This window comes from Pelecanus crispus, chromosome 1 (genome assembly GCF_030463565.1).
Source record: "Pelecanus crispus isolate bPelCri1 chromosome 1, bPelCri1.pri, whole genome shotgun sequence".
Taxonomy (NCBI): domain Eukaryota; kingdom Metazoa; phylum Chordata; class Aves; order Pelecaniformes; family Pelecanidae; genus Pelecanus; species Pelecanus crispus.
Genome location: NC_134643.1, coordinates 41249141 through 41263967, shown reverse-complemented (window position 1 = coordinate 41263967; position 14827 = coordinate 41249141). Strand labels below are relative to the sequence as shown.

The window sequence follows — 14827 nt, the reverse complement described above, 5'->3', positions numbered from 1 at the left end:
TGCTCTGTAGTAGCCTTTCCTAATACCAAACAGTTTCAGAAGAAAAGTACTTCAGCTCTTAGCCAGGGTTTTTTTTTTTTTAATTTGTTTTTATATTTTCTTAAACCTGCAGTAGGTTTTTATACCAGAAACTGAACGCATCTTGGTTAGTCCTTGGCTCTCTTCATCCATTCCCCTCAGTCCGGCTTTGCTGCCCGTGCTTGTGGTGATGGCAGTCTTTAACGGTGGGGCTCGCTGCATAAAGCTTTCACATTATAAAAAATAAATTTTTAATCAGGTAGATTAATTGCCTGCCACCTGAAGCCACCTTCCTGAGGAAAGCTCCAGCCCTGCTTTCCCAGTTTAGATGGGCTATGACTTCTTGCCTTTCTCACCTTCTGAACAGCTGGCCTTGAGTCTCCCTGCGTTCGGTACTCGGTTCAATTCCTTGCTCTCCCCTGTACATAAAGTACCATCAGCTGAAAATTAAGGCAGCAGCTCACTGGGTAACACAGTAACCTTGAGAGTTAGTCCTGCGTGCATCACTCGCGGAGATGCTGAGGCTGTATGTTAACTGGGAAGGGCGTTTAACATTTACTAGATAATCTCATTGGTTTGGAAGCTTTGCACAGATAACTCAGTCAGGACTCTATTTGGATGTCAGAAGTGAAAAATGATCATTAATGCCTCGTTTGTAAGAGGGTACAGCTGGGTACTGGGGGGCCGGTTGCAAAGCTTTTAGCTCTGCTGTCACCTGCTGAGGGCACGCTGGCTCCACGACCATGGGCTGCATCAGGAGCAGCCAGGGCTGAGAAAGCCGGCGTAGAAAGTTCAATGCGTATGAAATTTGCAACATCAGGAAAACAGGTTGCTCTCTGCTTTTTCAGGCCCTTCCTTGCCCCGCGACCGAGGGGCAGGCTTACCCGCGGCCAACCGCTGGCCACCCACCTGAAGGCAGCTCGTCCGGCCCGTGGCGAGGATGCCCCCACCTCGGTCGCGTTCCTCGAGGCTGGATGGGCCGCGGCGGGGCTCTGCCACCCCCCGCCCGCAGGAGCCGGCCGACGGGAGCGGGCTCGCGCCTCCCTGCTTCCTTGCAGAAGCCTGGCGCTGGTCTTCGTGACGTCGATCCTGGAGCTGCTTCGCACCCTCTTCCATGAAAGCGCCAGTCATGAACCGCCTTTTCGAACAGCAAACGCGCACATACGCGGTAACAAAAATGCCTTTTTGAAACCAGTACTGCGATGCCCATCAGAAAGTAAACTGGCCTTCAAAAGGAGGGAGATCCCAGCCGGCTGGTACAAACACACCTAGGGGCAGGGGAACAACCAAACCAGCCCTTTCGTCCAAAAGAAGAGCTGTAGAGAAAGCTGAAGAGTTTCCACAGAATTTCATCCATGTCCTCATCAGACAGAGCAGCTCCGGGATGCCTGCCTTCCCCTCGCTCCGCATCAGGACTGCTTCACAGGTGATGCAGGATGGTGCAGTCGTGAAAATTGGCTACTTCCCTGGATTGTTTGCCTGGTAAACCCGATGGGAGTCGAGAGAAGGGATTTTGCAGAAAATTATTTTGACAGCTTCAGCAGGAAAATTCTGATGTATACCCACGTCCAATATTGGCATGTTAATACCGACAAGGGACTGCGAAATGCAAACGATAAACCAAAGTCTAGGAAAATAATATGCAAGCTCGGTTAGCACTGCTAATTCTGAAGTGGGCTGAATCAGTAATATTCAAAGCGATTGTTCGATATCCTGTAACATTACTTCTGAAAAAATAAAATTTAACTCCAACAGTACAGTGGTTTTAAGAGGTAAACCTACTAAAGTAATGCAAACCACAATTTCAAAATAAGTCATCCAGCTGCATTTCCTCTGGTCTTTTAAACATACTAGAAGCTTTCTGATCTGTGGAAATGAGAGCACACCCTCTTATCGGAGGAGAGAAATGAAAACAGCTACACCATTTTAATTCTCATGCTATATGAAAATAAAAGCATCAGTTGTCAACCCAGACTAACTGCTTAGCCCAATCTGCATTCTTTACCAGATTTCAACTTCTACTAGCATAATTTCTAGGCAGCGGCAAATTTTGACGATGAAAGGGTATGGTATTTGCAAACTAAGCACACTCAGAAATTTTGCTTTAACAGAAGCAATTGTTATATTTAGGATCTTAAATCAAAAGCACTGTCTAGCCACCTCATGCTTAGGATGACACCTGTGCATTTAGAAGCTCTTCTGGAGTGTGACAGATAGCAATCAAATTTTCTTTTCTCTTTCAGTCAACATCCAGCCATGGAAGTACTTGCAATCAGAAGGTACACGGAATTAATTAAAAAATTAAAATGTGTTCTTTTTAGGTGACATGTATCTTTAAAACAGTGTTCTTTAGAAACTGAACACCCTTCTTCAATAGCCATGGCCACCTACGAGTCACACGGGATCGAGCTGACTGCCCCATAGACCTCTATGCCTTCCAGCACTGCTTAGCTGCTACCAAAGACAGTTTCTGGTCTCTTTATGGTCAACAAAAGAGTCCCTCAGCACTCTGCAAACAATTTTGCATCTGACTACAAGAGACAAGTTCTTGTTTTGGGTACAATCTCAGTATTTTTTTTTCACAGAAAGTGTAAAATGGGAACAGGAAAGTACAAAAACCACTGGCTTAGGGATAGAGAGGATTTCAGACGTGACACGCAGCAAAAATACCATTATACATCATTGTACCATACAGATGTCATGGCTGTGAAAGAGCAGCGTGGCCAGCCATGAATGCTGACCCACATGCAGCCAACATTTTAACAGAGGTCACAGTCACATGCAAAACAGCTTTACCCATGTGAGTATCTGCAGGCTTCCCTGGCTTACTCAGGTCTTCAATTAGATTAATCAAGCCCACAAAGGTTCCCACATGCTTGAGTATTTGCGGCACCAGGTGCTAAGGCAGAGGAGATTGAGTCCTGGGTGGTTTTTTGTTTGTTTGTTCATTTTTAAACACGCAGGTGGAATGTCCTTACCTCCTTCCTCCATGACTCCCTGGTACCCTTGATTTTTCCACAAGCAGGGTGGTTCGAGTAATAACTGTTAAAATAACAACTGCAAGTTTTTTTCTGCAATACTAGGGATAATCAAGTGGGTGAAAACCCATTTTAACCCTGGGTAGTGGACTTCCAGAGAAACCAGAGTAACTACTCAATAAAGATTTATAAACAACATGCAACAAGGAGTGCTGAATATGAGAGTGTATTAAACAGGCCAGAAACAGGAATACTTTTACTTGCTTCCAAGAACACGCAGTTTACTACTCAGAACTTACCTTGCACGTTGTTGTAGAATGCTATAATTGCAGGGGAAATAACCCACCTCAAATAAATGTATTTTTAAAATATCATTCTATTCTCTCCCCTTATTCATTGTGTTAGTGGAACATAAAAACATATTAAATAAGCCTCAGACCTTAACCGTCAGTGTTAAAATTCAATTCTGTTGTCAATTTGCCACGTGTGTAAATGCGTAAGTGAGCGCTGAGGCTTTCTTCCTTTCAGAAAAGGTGGCAGTATGCGGGGGTTTTTTCAATTTTTCTAATTAATGTGGTATCGGCTAAGAAGTGTTTCCAATTTTACACCTTGTTTTCTGTTTAAACCTGTTTCTCCTGCTTCAACCCAGAGTGTCACATGAAATTAAGTCACACATTTTAAAGTCTCCATATATGCTTATTTATTTGAGAAACGAGAGCTAGACTGTTCTTCCCCTTGGAAGGAGCAAAGCACCAGTTCCTTGCTCACAGGTGATAAGTTTGCTAAAATCAAGCATCTCACATTTTTGAATACAACTGTATCATCAAAGTAACTTTTTGGAGAACTTAGGTTCCCCATTTCAGCTTAATTGTTTTTAAAGTACCACAGGTATTTAGTAGTATAAGATACCATTTTTAATAGAACTTATCTTGCACCCTTTACTATATCTGTTGTTCATTTCCATGAGATTGGCTATGCAGATGAAAAATTACATTAAAAAAAACCCCAATTTTTAAAATTCATAAATTTATGTTTGAATAGTCAAATATATGTTTCTATCTGCTCCGATTTGAGAAAAAGAAAAAGCCACCATCTTTTTCAGCTGTGTTAGCCATCATCTGGATTATGCCCATCCTCTTCTTTCAAGTTGGGAAAGCAGTTTGCTTTAGTAATACCAGTTATAATCAATATGCTTCTATTTTTGTGTCTATCATTTTAAAATAGATATAAAAAAGTGTAGAATTTAAAATTGCTATACACTTGATACAGAACCACAGCAATGCCATTAATGGTCCAATTTCCAAGCATAATTCAATACATGCCAACAAGCTGGTTTTGCACTACACAGAAAAAAGGTCAAAACCTAAAAATAAAACCCCACGATTCACTGACGTGTGTTTTTCTGTCTTTTCTTGCTTTGGTAATTCAGGTATTTTGAAATGGTTTGCATCATCAGAAGCAACTCGGTGAGAAGTGGCAGTCATGTCAAGAAAAAGGAAACTATCCAAACGGTTCAGGTTCTTCTTCCTCTGCTCTACAGAACAGTTACAATTTTCAGAACCAGTGTATATTTGTGTTTGTTTGCATCTGGAAGTTCAAGCAGGAGAGATCATCAAATGAAATGCATTTCTGTTTCAAGTGGGAAAATACCAACCTGGAAACAAGCGACGATCAGTTCTAAACCAAGCTTCTTCCAAGTGTTCCTTCTGTGATGAATTCTTGAAGCATCTTTCTATCATTTGAAATGTTACCCACCCACCTTTCTAAAAATGACTTGCTACTTGCTATTATAGAGAGGGGATCTCAAACCAAGGTTAACCAGACTTTTTGGCTGTGGAAACTTTACTGTGGAAAAGAATATGAAACTCTCTCAAATTTACTTGTCAGCAGCAAAAAGACTCTTCAAGTGTCTTAACCACTGTACAGCTTGATAGTTTTAATACTTCAACTTTCTTTTTTTCCATTTTTCATTGTTGAAGAAATAATTTCACAATCTCAAATCAAAGTCAACACTGCAGTGAGGAGAGCTTTTCTACTTTATTACAAAGAGAAGAAGCCTTTATGTGGTCAGAAAATACAAGATTGATCTTTTTTTTTTTTCTCTTCCTATGAAACGCTGCTGTTCAAACAGCCAGAGTGAATTGTCTCAGTTCACTTCTTTAAGTCCCATCACATTCACTTGGGTATGGATGTCCTTGGCTGCTGAAAATCTGGCCCTTTAGTGCACAGGGCGACAAAGTAGTCCCCTGACCAGCAGTTCCAGAATGTCCCGTTTTCATATATTGCATCCATGCACACCTCCTAAAAATGAGGTACAGCAGGGCAAACATTTTCCAAAATAGATGTCATATATATAATATATACACATTCGTACATACATACCTTTATTCATGTGATGTCCAAAAATTTAAAAAAAATGTACACATTTATTACAAAATCGTAACAAAGACTGGACAGTGTTTTGCTCATTCTGGAAAGATGAAGCTCAGTAATACACAACTCTGGAAACTAACCAGAGACTGTGGCAATATCTTTCTTCTAAACAGTCAGATATTCTTGCATTAAGCTTGGCGAAAACTGCCTTTCAAAAACAGAAGGGGAAGTAAAATGAAGGAAGCAAACCTTGCTCATCTTTCCAAATGAAATACGAGAAGGATCTTCACATAAAAATGCACAAACATTTTTTATTACCAATAGTGCTACAATGAACAATGCAAATTTTGTTGTCTAATTTTTTGTCTTTTTTCTTTTTTTGACGTTTTTACATTTTGGAAAACTAAGTGGTAAACTTCTGTCAGTGTACTCGCTTGTCTTTACAGACCCAAGCTTGTCTGCTGGCAAAAAATAAAACAAAAACAAAAATTCAGACCCTGCTCAAACTAAAGAAAAAGTTACAAATTTAGTTGTTGGGCAGCACATAATTAGTAAGGCAGGACCTCAAATGGTGACCCTTCGCATGAGCCAATTGCCAGATCCTCAAGGAATTAAAACCAGGATGCCTGAGCCACATCAGTTCTGCAGTTATTTTGAGTATTGTGCTGAGACAGCCATACCCCAAGAAAAGGGAAGTCTTTAGAAGGCTTGCTGAGCAGGGTTGTAGTTGAAGGTTGATGGCAGATGAGGCCTTTCTTCTAATTTGTCATATTCCAGATGGAACTCCTACAATTAAAATAAAAAAGACAAAATCAAATAAAACAACATATCATTTACCTGTCGAGAACCGTTCGTTCTACCAGCCATACTTGAAAAGCACAAATGCAGAAGAGATCAAGTCCTAGCTTAACTCAAGGCAGAAATACATGACTTCGCTCTCTGGGATTCTACATTTTGATTAGGAAAAAGTCAATATCCTAAGCCACTACACCTGCAACACGTAGGCTCTCCTTTTTCATGTTACATTACTCTCGGAACCCTGGTTATGATCTCAAATGATTTTTTTATATATATACACACACACATATACACACACACACAAACCACAAACATACAATCATAACATGAGCTGAATTATGAATAAAAGCTTCTGTCTTTCCACAGTTCAGATGTACAGAGACTTATGTGGGATGACCTGAAGTTCTGGGATATTTTGTGCCATACTACCAGACCCAACTGTAAGTTAAACTAGCTGGGTTTCTCTGTCTTAGTACAGAATTGGGAAACATTATCTAAAATGCTAAAGACAAACTACTGAAACCTACTTAAGCCAGAATTTAACAAAATATTTCACCACATTTCATACTCAGATTTAAGCTTCACTCACCCAACCATCCTGTATATCCTCAGCTCCTTGCTCCTATATTGTACTTTGCCAACATCTTTCACGACAAATTTTCCCAGTGTTTTACAAAAAAACACACGAAAATCTTTGCCCATATACTAATCCCACACAAGCTACTGGTTCATAAACAAACATCTTTAGTGTCTCAGCAGCATAATCCCCTGACTTTTGTTTGAAGGTGTCTGGTTTGCATAAATGTAAAACATTTCTGTGATCCAGTAGGAATTCTTATTCTGACTATAGCAGCTACTACAAATCAGATTGTAACCACTCCTGATGTCTAAGTGCATCCTGATTATTACACTGACAAAGCAGCCTCCCTCCCTCTGACCTTAATTTGTGCACACAACCCTAATTAGTGCACTTTGGCATTTGGTGCTTGTTACTTCATTCATGCAAAAATGTGCAAGGACATACTTAAATCTTGTATTTTTCAGATCCTCTCAGCATAACTGTGTCTCATACCCATTTTATCTTCATTCGAGAAACAGAGTAAGCAGAAGTTTCAGAATTTTTCTTTAAGGGTACTTGTGGGTAATTCAACAACAGCTACCTTGGACACGCACAGCAATTTATTTTGCCTAACTCAGTGGAGAACTTCAGCGGAACATCATCTGTATCTGCACAGCAAACTTTGCTATTTTTACATACAGATGAAAACAATAAGAGTAGTGAATAGATTATTTTAGAACACTTCCTGAAGTGATTAAATAGTGTAATATTTCAGTTTTTACAGGTAGATAAACTAAATTAAAGACCAAGTCAATGCAAGACTAGAAATAAAAATCTAGGAAATCTAACTCTCAGACACCTCTTCTTTAAGGCAAAACAAGGTCCATCTAGCATAGAAAGAATGTTCAGCATGCCAAGGAAACAAAGTAGGGGAAAATGCTAAGCATTCAGTAAGCCTGTATTCCCCAGAGAATACTATCCCTAAAGCTGGAAAATCCTAGCAAAACCTAGGTGAGGTTACAGCCATCTGCACTGAAGCGGTGCACATCTGCTTCATTTCTGGTTCCCTGCCCTCTACTCCAACCTAGGGTTTTTTTAGTTGTTTGGTTTTTTTTTTTTAATTTTGGTGGTGGGTCTGTTTTGTTTGTTTGGGTTTTTTAGGTTGTATATACAAAGTCAATTGCTTTTGGCATTCCTAATTAACACTGCATGTCAGTTGGTGCACGTTCTCTTTTTGTGCATATATATATGTACACATGTCCTGATACTGAAGAGATGCCTCCTCCCTCCCTTTGTCAGAAGCAGGGTCAAGGTGTGTAAGTCTATGCAGGTATCTTGATGTCAAAGGCTGGTTTAGATTGGGTGGATCTTCAGTAATTCTGAAGTAATTTTATAAAAGAAAAAATACCACTCAAACTTCTCTCTCTCTCTCCCATTCATGGCTTTCAAAGTTTCCATTTTGCACATAATCATGGAAGGGTCTCCAGATTACTACCAATCTATGGTCAGCTGTTGGGGAATTGCTGCTTTAACAAAATTGTGAACAAAGAGAAGGGTCAACAGTAAAAGCTTCAGTTACCTGGACCTCCACATGCTCTGAAATGCCTTCAAAATTACCCATGGAAAATGGCTACTTAAACTGGTAAGACTGTACCAGTAGTCTAAAAAGGGCTTTCCAAACTTAAGGTGGTTGCATCCCTCTACTGGCATTAGTAGCTGCGAGCAAGGTGTGTGTCTGAAAGAAATGCTCAGTAGCTTGAGCAGTCCTTTGTGTGCCACAAACTGGACGCCCCTCATTTAGAAAAAGGAGTATGATTCCCTACCAAAGTTTCTTTAGAAGTATGTAAGCTGATACTTCAAACTGTCATCGATTTTTAAAATAAACAGGCTTAAATCAGCCTTTGATTTGCACCCCAGTGTCAGCAATGCTTAAGTCCAATGTCCAGTAGTGTATAAGAATACCTAAAGTTATATCTGACAATACCACAAAAAAGAACTCACTGACCAAGTATTTTTGAAAACTAAAAGTCAATTATTTATTACATATAGAAAAATACTTGTATTACAGGTATAATTTATGGTTTTGCTTTTGATTCCAGGGGCCACTGTGGTTTAGGATGTGAACAGTAGCACTGGTATTTTTTTTAATATAAACAGATACAAATAAAATGTAAAAATGCCATTTATCCATTGACAAACATCTGTTAAATTGTTTTGTTTTCCACATGGAAGTAATTAATAAAAATTAAATACCTTTTATTAACCAAGAATAATGAATACTAAATGTATGTGGAAACTTATAGCACATGTATGACACTAAATAAATTGTTCTACACAAAGAAATCAACCACTTCTCATGTCATCCTGAAAACTTGTTTTGATGGTAAAGTTACATCAGCCTGCACATGTACAAACGATAATAGGTAAGAAGACCAAAAATAGAAGAGAATTGCTTAAGGTCATCCATAGCATTAATAGACAAAACAAAACGTCAGCCGCATAGGAAGTGTCCCGAGGACAAAATATTCTGGACTGTGTAAGTCCACCAAAGGAGATGGTAGAAATCCCAAGGCTAGCTCAAAAATTCCAAATGGGACTGAAAAAGCAGCATTTATACTGGCTTAAAGATGGATGCAAAGACCCAAATTTAAATTAGGGGCTGAATTAAAATGCTATGGCATAGCTCTATTAGAAGAACAAATTTAACTTTCTAGCTATTATAAAAATATTTCATTAATATTGATCTTAAAAGGATAGGGAGTAATTTAATATAGGCAGCAACCCTTACATGCAAGTAAACATTTGGAAATTTAAACCTTCTCTCTCATAAACAATTCCATGTTTTATAACTACAGAATTAAAGTAAAAGGGGTTTATAATCTTGCTCCTTAAATGGGATTAATTCTCCTTACTTTTCAAAGGAGAAATTCCAGACAGTTTACTTCAGACAATTTAAATCAGGATTTCATTAAATGTGCAATTGTAGAAGGCATTTTTGGTCTCATAGCTACTTCCCTTCCTCTCTCATCTCTCTCTCATGTCTCCTCAACAGCAGCAAACTACATAGCCAAATCCTCAGTAAAAAAATCAAAGTGTCTTTAATCATACTGTACTTTCCACATGCCCTAGGATGAAAAACCATATATACAGTCATATTGTAATCAGCATTTTCCTGCATTTTGTTTTGCATTTAAGGTGAATTTGAAGTTTATTGTCATTAATATTTTTTCACTATTTATTACCACATATCAACATAGAATTGATTTGATCGCATCTCCTAACAGTTTAGAAATTGTCTCACTACTCGGCTGTTTTGCTACATTTCCTTCTTTGGTCTATCATCTATTAGAAATATAAAAATAGAGCCTACATCTTAATAGAAAAGATAAATACATTATTTGATGTTTTCTTGAAAGAAGTTATTCAGTCTACTTTACTGGGTTTTGTCAAAACCGGTCTAGGACACTATCAAAAAATCTGTTAAACCATGTCTGGTTTATGTTTTTCCAAACTTAGTCTTAAGATTTAGTAATATTATCCAAAGTAAACAGTTGTATTCCACTGTATCTATGGTAATGCAGTATAATTTAAAATAGGTACAACAAATATGTAAGCTCATAATGCATAATGCACCATGTCTGCAAAGCACAACCCATTAAAATATGTGCTGCCCTACATTTGAGCATATACACTAGAACAACAGACAAGTTTATAAAGCACCCTGAAAAACAACTGAATTTGCACATACAAGAGATAGTGATTTACCAGAAATAATTCTTGTCTGACTGCTTCAAAAAAGGACTAATTAAATCATTAAGCAGCAATTACTACTGTGGCTTTCTAAGGAACTGATATTCCCAGCATTAATGTAGCAGCTATAGTAACAGACTGCAATTTATCAGAATTCTTTCTTTTTTTTCCAGCTTCTTATACTTCTGATTTCCTGAAACATTAATTAATACTTCTGCATCGGTTAGAAAAAATTACTTGGCCATACTTTTCTTTGTATTCAAAGCAACACAGAGTTATCAAATACTGCCATTCTTGTTAATGTCAACTCCAGAAATTAATACCAGAGGTAACAACATTACCATACAATGCCAAGATCACCCCTGACATACATCTAAGTTCTTATTGATCATAGATGGGAACGTTACAGAATTATTTCTAGCAAGTGATTCCTTTTCCATGTAACAAAATAGCAAATCCTTCTCTAGCTTCCTGTGATCAATACTCAACTTGCCTGCTGTATTTTGCACCAAACTAAAATTAAATAAACATTTCAAAATAATATTCCAGTTCCAATTTTTACATTAAGAAATACACAAGCCTAAAAGAAAATATATTATCTCTTCCTATGGACACAGCGGGGATGGGTGGTATAAGTTCCTTGTTAGCTTACCGCAACAGGTGCAAAACTTTAGAAAACACTATCCCTCTCCTTACTAGCTACCAATTGCTTCTTAATGTTGGAGGAACTATTTTCAGTACGCAAAGTAAAGAGAAGAGAATCTGTGTAGATCTTGGGCAAAATCATTCGGAGAACAGTAGTGAATCATATCTCTCTCTCAACACAGTATCTCCAGGAATGCCTACCAGAAGAAGCCAGCTCTACTCTTTAAAAGAGGAATGATGTAGTATGCTAATTAACAATTCAAGCACTGGATGTTTCAGGACAGCACTCAGGACTCCAAACAGAGAAAATACTGTCTTCAAAAGTAATGCTTAAGCATCAAGTAGCAGCTTCACACATTTACTACAGGTAGAAAAAGAGGAGACACTGAAGAGGTTACTAAATCTTATACAATGGGCATGACTACCTCCTAGTAAAAGAAATGATGTGTTTCCACACAGGGTAAAAACTCAAGTCTGATCCGTCCATGTATGAACCTATATGAGGCTCTTATTGCTCATAAATAAATGGAACATGTTCAGTTGACTCCAAAGAAGAAATATATCCTTTCAAAAGGTAATTACTTCCCCTCTGATGATCTTACGTAACAATAAAATAGCTTTAAACAGAGTCTTGGGAAACCTAAGAAAGTATACCAAGCAGCAAATAAATAATTCAAGTAGAAATTAAAACTTCCCTTTTGTTTGGGTTTTCTTTTGAGGGGAGTGATGGTTTTGCTTAGAAGTTCTGGCATTACCTTGCACATATGAAAAACCATACAAGTAGGGCTTGCCATTAAAATCTTCAGTTACAAAATCTTGGTTTTCTTATGGTCACAGGAAAGGCAGCAGAGGCAACGAGTCATGCATGCAAATGGACTGAAGAGCCTCCCATATCAGTTGGGGCAATTAAAACATTAATTTCAGAGGGGAGCTTGCACAGGCTAAGTGAATTTACTGGGGGGAGGGGGAGAAAAAAAAGAGAGCATCATATCTAGTTAATCTCTAGATGATGACAAACATATGTGTATATATATACACACACACACTGGCTAGGAAGAAATGTAATGCACTTAACAGAGGGGAGAACACTGAACTCTATTCCCTTTAATTTAAAGCTGATGTTTACAAACACATCAACAGATATGTAACTATCTAATGCAACACTTCGCAATCTCCAAGTGTATAGATGCAACTTGCTCACGGAAATGAAATGCCTTTTCAGCAGACAATTCGTAAGTTAGGCTCCAGGTGAAAAGATTTCCGATTAAATGAAATACCTAAGCACGTGGAAGCATGTGGAACACAAAACACAGTTCCAACATGCTGGAATCACATCTGTTGAGTTCAAGGCTTCAAGATTAATCTGGTCTGATCTGTTAAGTGTTTTTAGAGAAAAGCAACAGTGTGATACTGCATCTACAGAAGGTCTCACATGGAAGTTTTATGTTTGCTCTTTCACTGATGGATCCAACATGTCGGTTAAAACTTGAAGCAAAATCATGCCACATCCATAAAATCTCATATAATCAAACTTAAGTGGGGAATGAGATTCTTGACAAACTATTTAACTCAAACAGACTCTAGGTAGGTGTAATGGTTGTATGTATGTTGTGAACCTATCTTTTTTTCAGCTCCAGCTGAAGCTGAATGCATCACCTTGTAGGGCAGGCTATTTTCAAAAGAGCACACCTCTTGCCAGGTTAATGAATGTTAGCACTCCTGATTTCTCAAATAGTGTTTTGGCACATATCTGCATTAGAAAAATCTTTGCTTTAGTGGAGAAGAGAAATCACAGAAATCAGGATGCAGAAAGGAAAAGGCATTCTACAAGATGGTCTTAAAAGCTGGAATTGGAAGTTGGATGGTCTTAGAAGTTGGAAGATACCGAAAATTAATTATCTCTGGGGGCAGGTGGAGAAAATGAAGCAGAATTCTATTAATTTCTTCAGCTAACAAGTAAAGGGTGAACATTTCTGACAGTATTCATGTACAGAAAGGAACAAACAAATTATCAGAAGTGGGAAGGGAGAAGACTGTAGCTTTCAGAGTTTTTTTAATGTCTCTTGGCCTAGAATACAGAAAACATGCACCATGAAAATATGCCTCCACCCTAAAAGAAGTGATTTATTTCAGAGTACTCTGATGTTCAAACAACAGGGCACAAAAGTCCTGCAGTACGCTCAAGGAGAGACAATATCTCGGGGCGGGGGGGGATGACACATGGAACGGACGACGGACAACAAACAAAAAGAAAGACCCAAAACACCAATGCCAAAACAAAAAAACCAAACCAAACCAAAAAAAGCCAACCCCCACAAAACACCCCTCCATACCTATTTTTAATTCCAAAGTGAGATGCGGTAACACCCTACTGAATTTTCTAAAGCAAAAACAATAAAATGTCCGCAAGCACAATTTCTCAAGTGCCAAATAATGCTTTCTGTTCTGTAATTCTGTACTTGAAAAAAGCTTTTGATCTAAACAAAACTCACACGTTCTACATCCTTGTACCTTCCAAAGAACACAGCAAAGGGAGACATCTCCTCCTTTTCCACAAACAAGCCAGTGTTTTAGGCAATCTCTATTCCCTCACACATCAGAAATTAAGATAATGAACTTAAAACAATAGGAGGTTAAAAAGTTAGAGATTTTTGGGGAGGAGGCTGGGTTTTACTTTCGTCCTTTTAAAAATACACAGTTGACAGACTTAAAAAATCTGCACAAGGGAAAAGAGATACCTTAGCTACTTTCCTCCAGTTAAGACAGTCAAAGAAGTAATATGTTCCCCTCTCGTACGTATTGGTTTTCATTGTTGGCTCCATGCCGGGTGCCCTGGTGATCCATACTCGTTCTTCTTTGTGGTATCTCCAATCCCGGTTAAATCTTTCATTTTTAATAGGAAGGAAAAATAATTTTTATTGTTAGTTATCTGAATTTGACTTTGTAAAATACAATTTTGAGGGTTTCCATCAAAACTATACAATACATTCAAAACCAAAACAAAATTTGTAAGACATCATTATACCTGTGATCTCATACCTCTTCCATACAATTATTACACCTCAAACTAATCACATGAAACTTTAAGAAGTCTGGTAGGTTCAAACAACAAATTCTTTTTATGATTATTTACCGTTTTTCATTTTGCTGAAGATAACTTATATGTTTAATGATGACTGGCACTTGCCACTTTTTCACAGTGCTTCATAATAATGCAAAATTTATGAGAAAAACTTTTGATTTCTGCTATATGAATGAAAAAAAAAAAAGTACAAAATGGAACCAAGGTTGGAGGAGGTATTTAAAAAATGCTTTTTACATCTACTACTTCATTACTGCAATAGATTAAATCATATAAGACTGACAAACAGTTTGAACGTACAGCTCTACTGCTGCTAATAGCTGTAATACATCTCCTCCATTCATGTAATAGAGATAAAACAGGAGATCTTCTCCATATCGGCCAAGTTTTATTGAAGCCAGCTGCAAAAGATTGAAGAAAATGAGGATGAAAAAATCACAATAGATAAATGTTTTAAGACATACTATCCCACTTAAATAACACAAGGATACATCCAGAACGCGCTTCCATCCTAAGTGTGTTGCAAATTATACTCTAATATAATGAGAGTAATAATTATTAAAACAATCATTTTTCTTCATTTTTAGTTAACCTTTCCAACTTAAAAAATACAAGAGAAAAATA

General features: G+C 37.9%; 1 protein-coding gene across 6 annotated transcripts in view; it reads right to left on the bottom strand.

Moving 5' to 3' along the window:
• Positions 1–5660: 5660 nt before the first annotated feature.
• CNOT2 (CCR4-NOT transcription complex subunit 2) overlaps positions 5661–14827 on the bottom strand; it is a 94072-nt gene continuing 84905 nt past the window's right edge. For 5 of the 6 annotated variants that reach the window (XM_075723592.1, XM_075723672.1, XM_009493062.2 and 2 more), the window contains 3 exons: positions 14504–14604; positions 13860–14004; positions 5661–6155 (listed from right to left, as the gene is read on the bottom strand). In XM_075723592.1, the coding sequence (XP_075579707.1) occupies positions 6069–6155; positions 13860–14004; positions 14504–14604 (333 nt within the window). In that variant the 3' untranslated portion in view covers positions 5661–6068. The remainder of the gene's footprint in view (positions 6156–13859; positions 14005–14503; positions 14605–14827) is intronic. The other variant, XM_075723826.1, reaches the window with a different exon arrangement.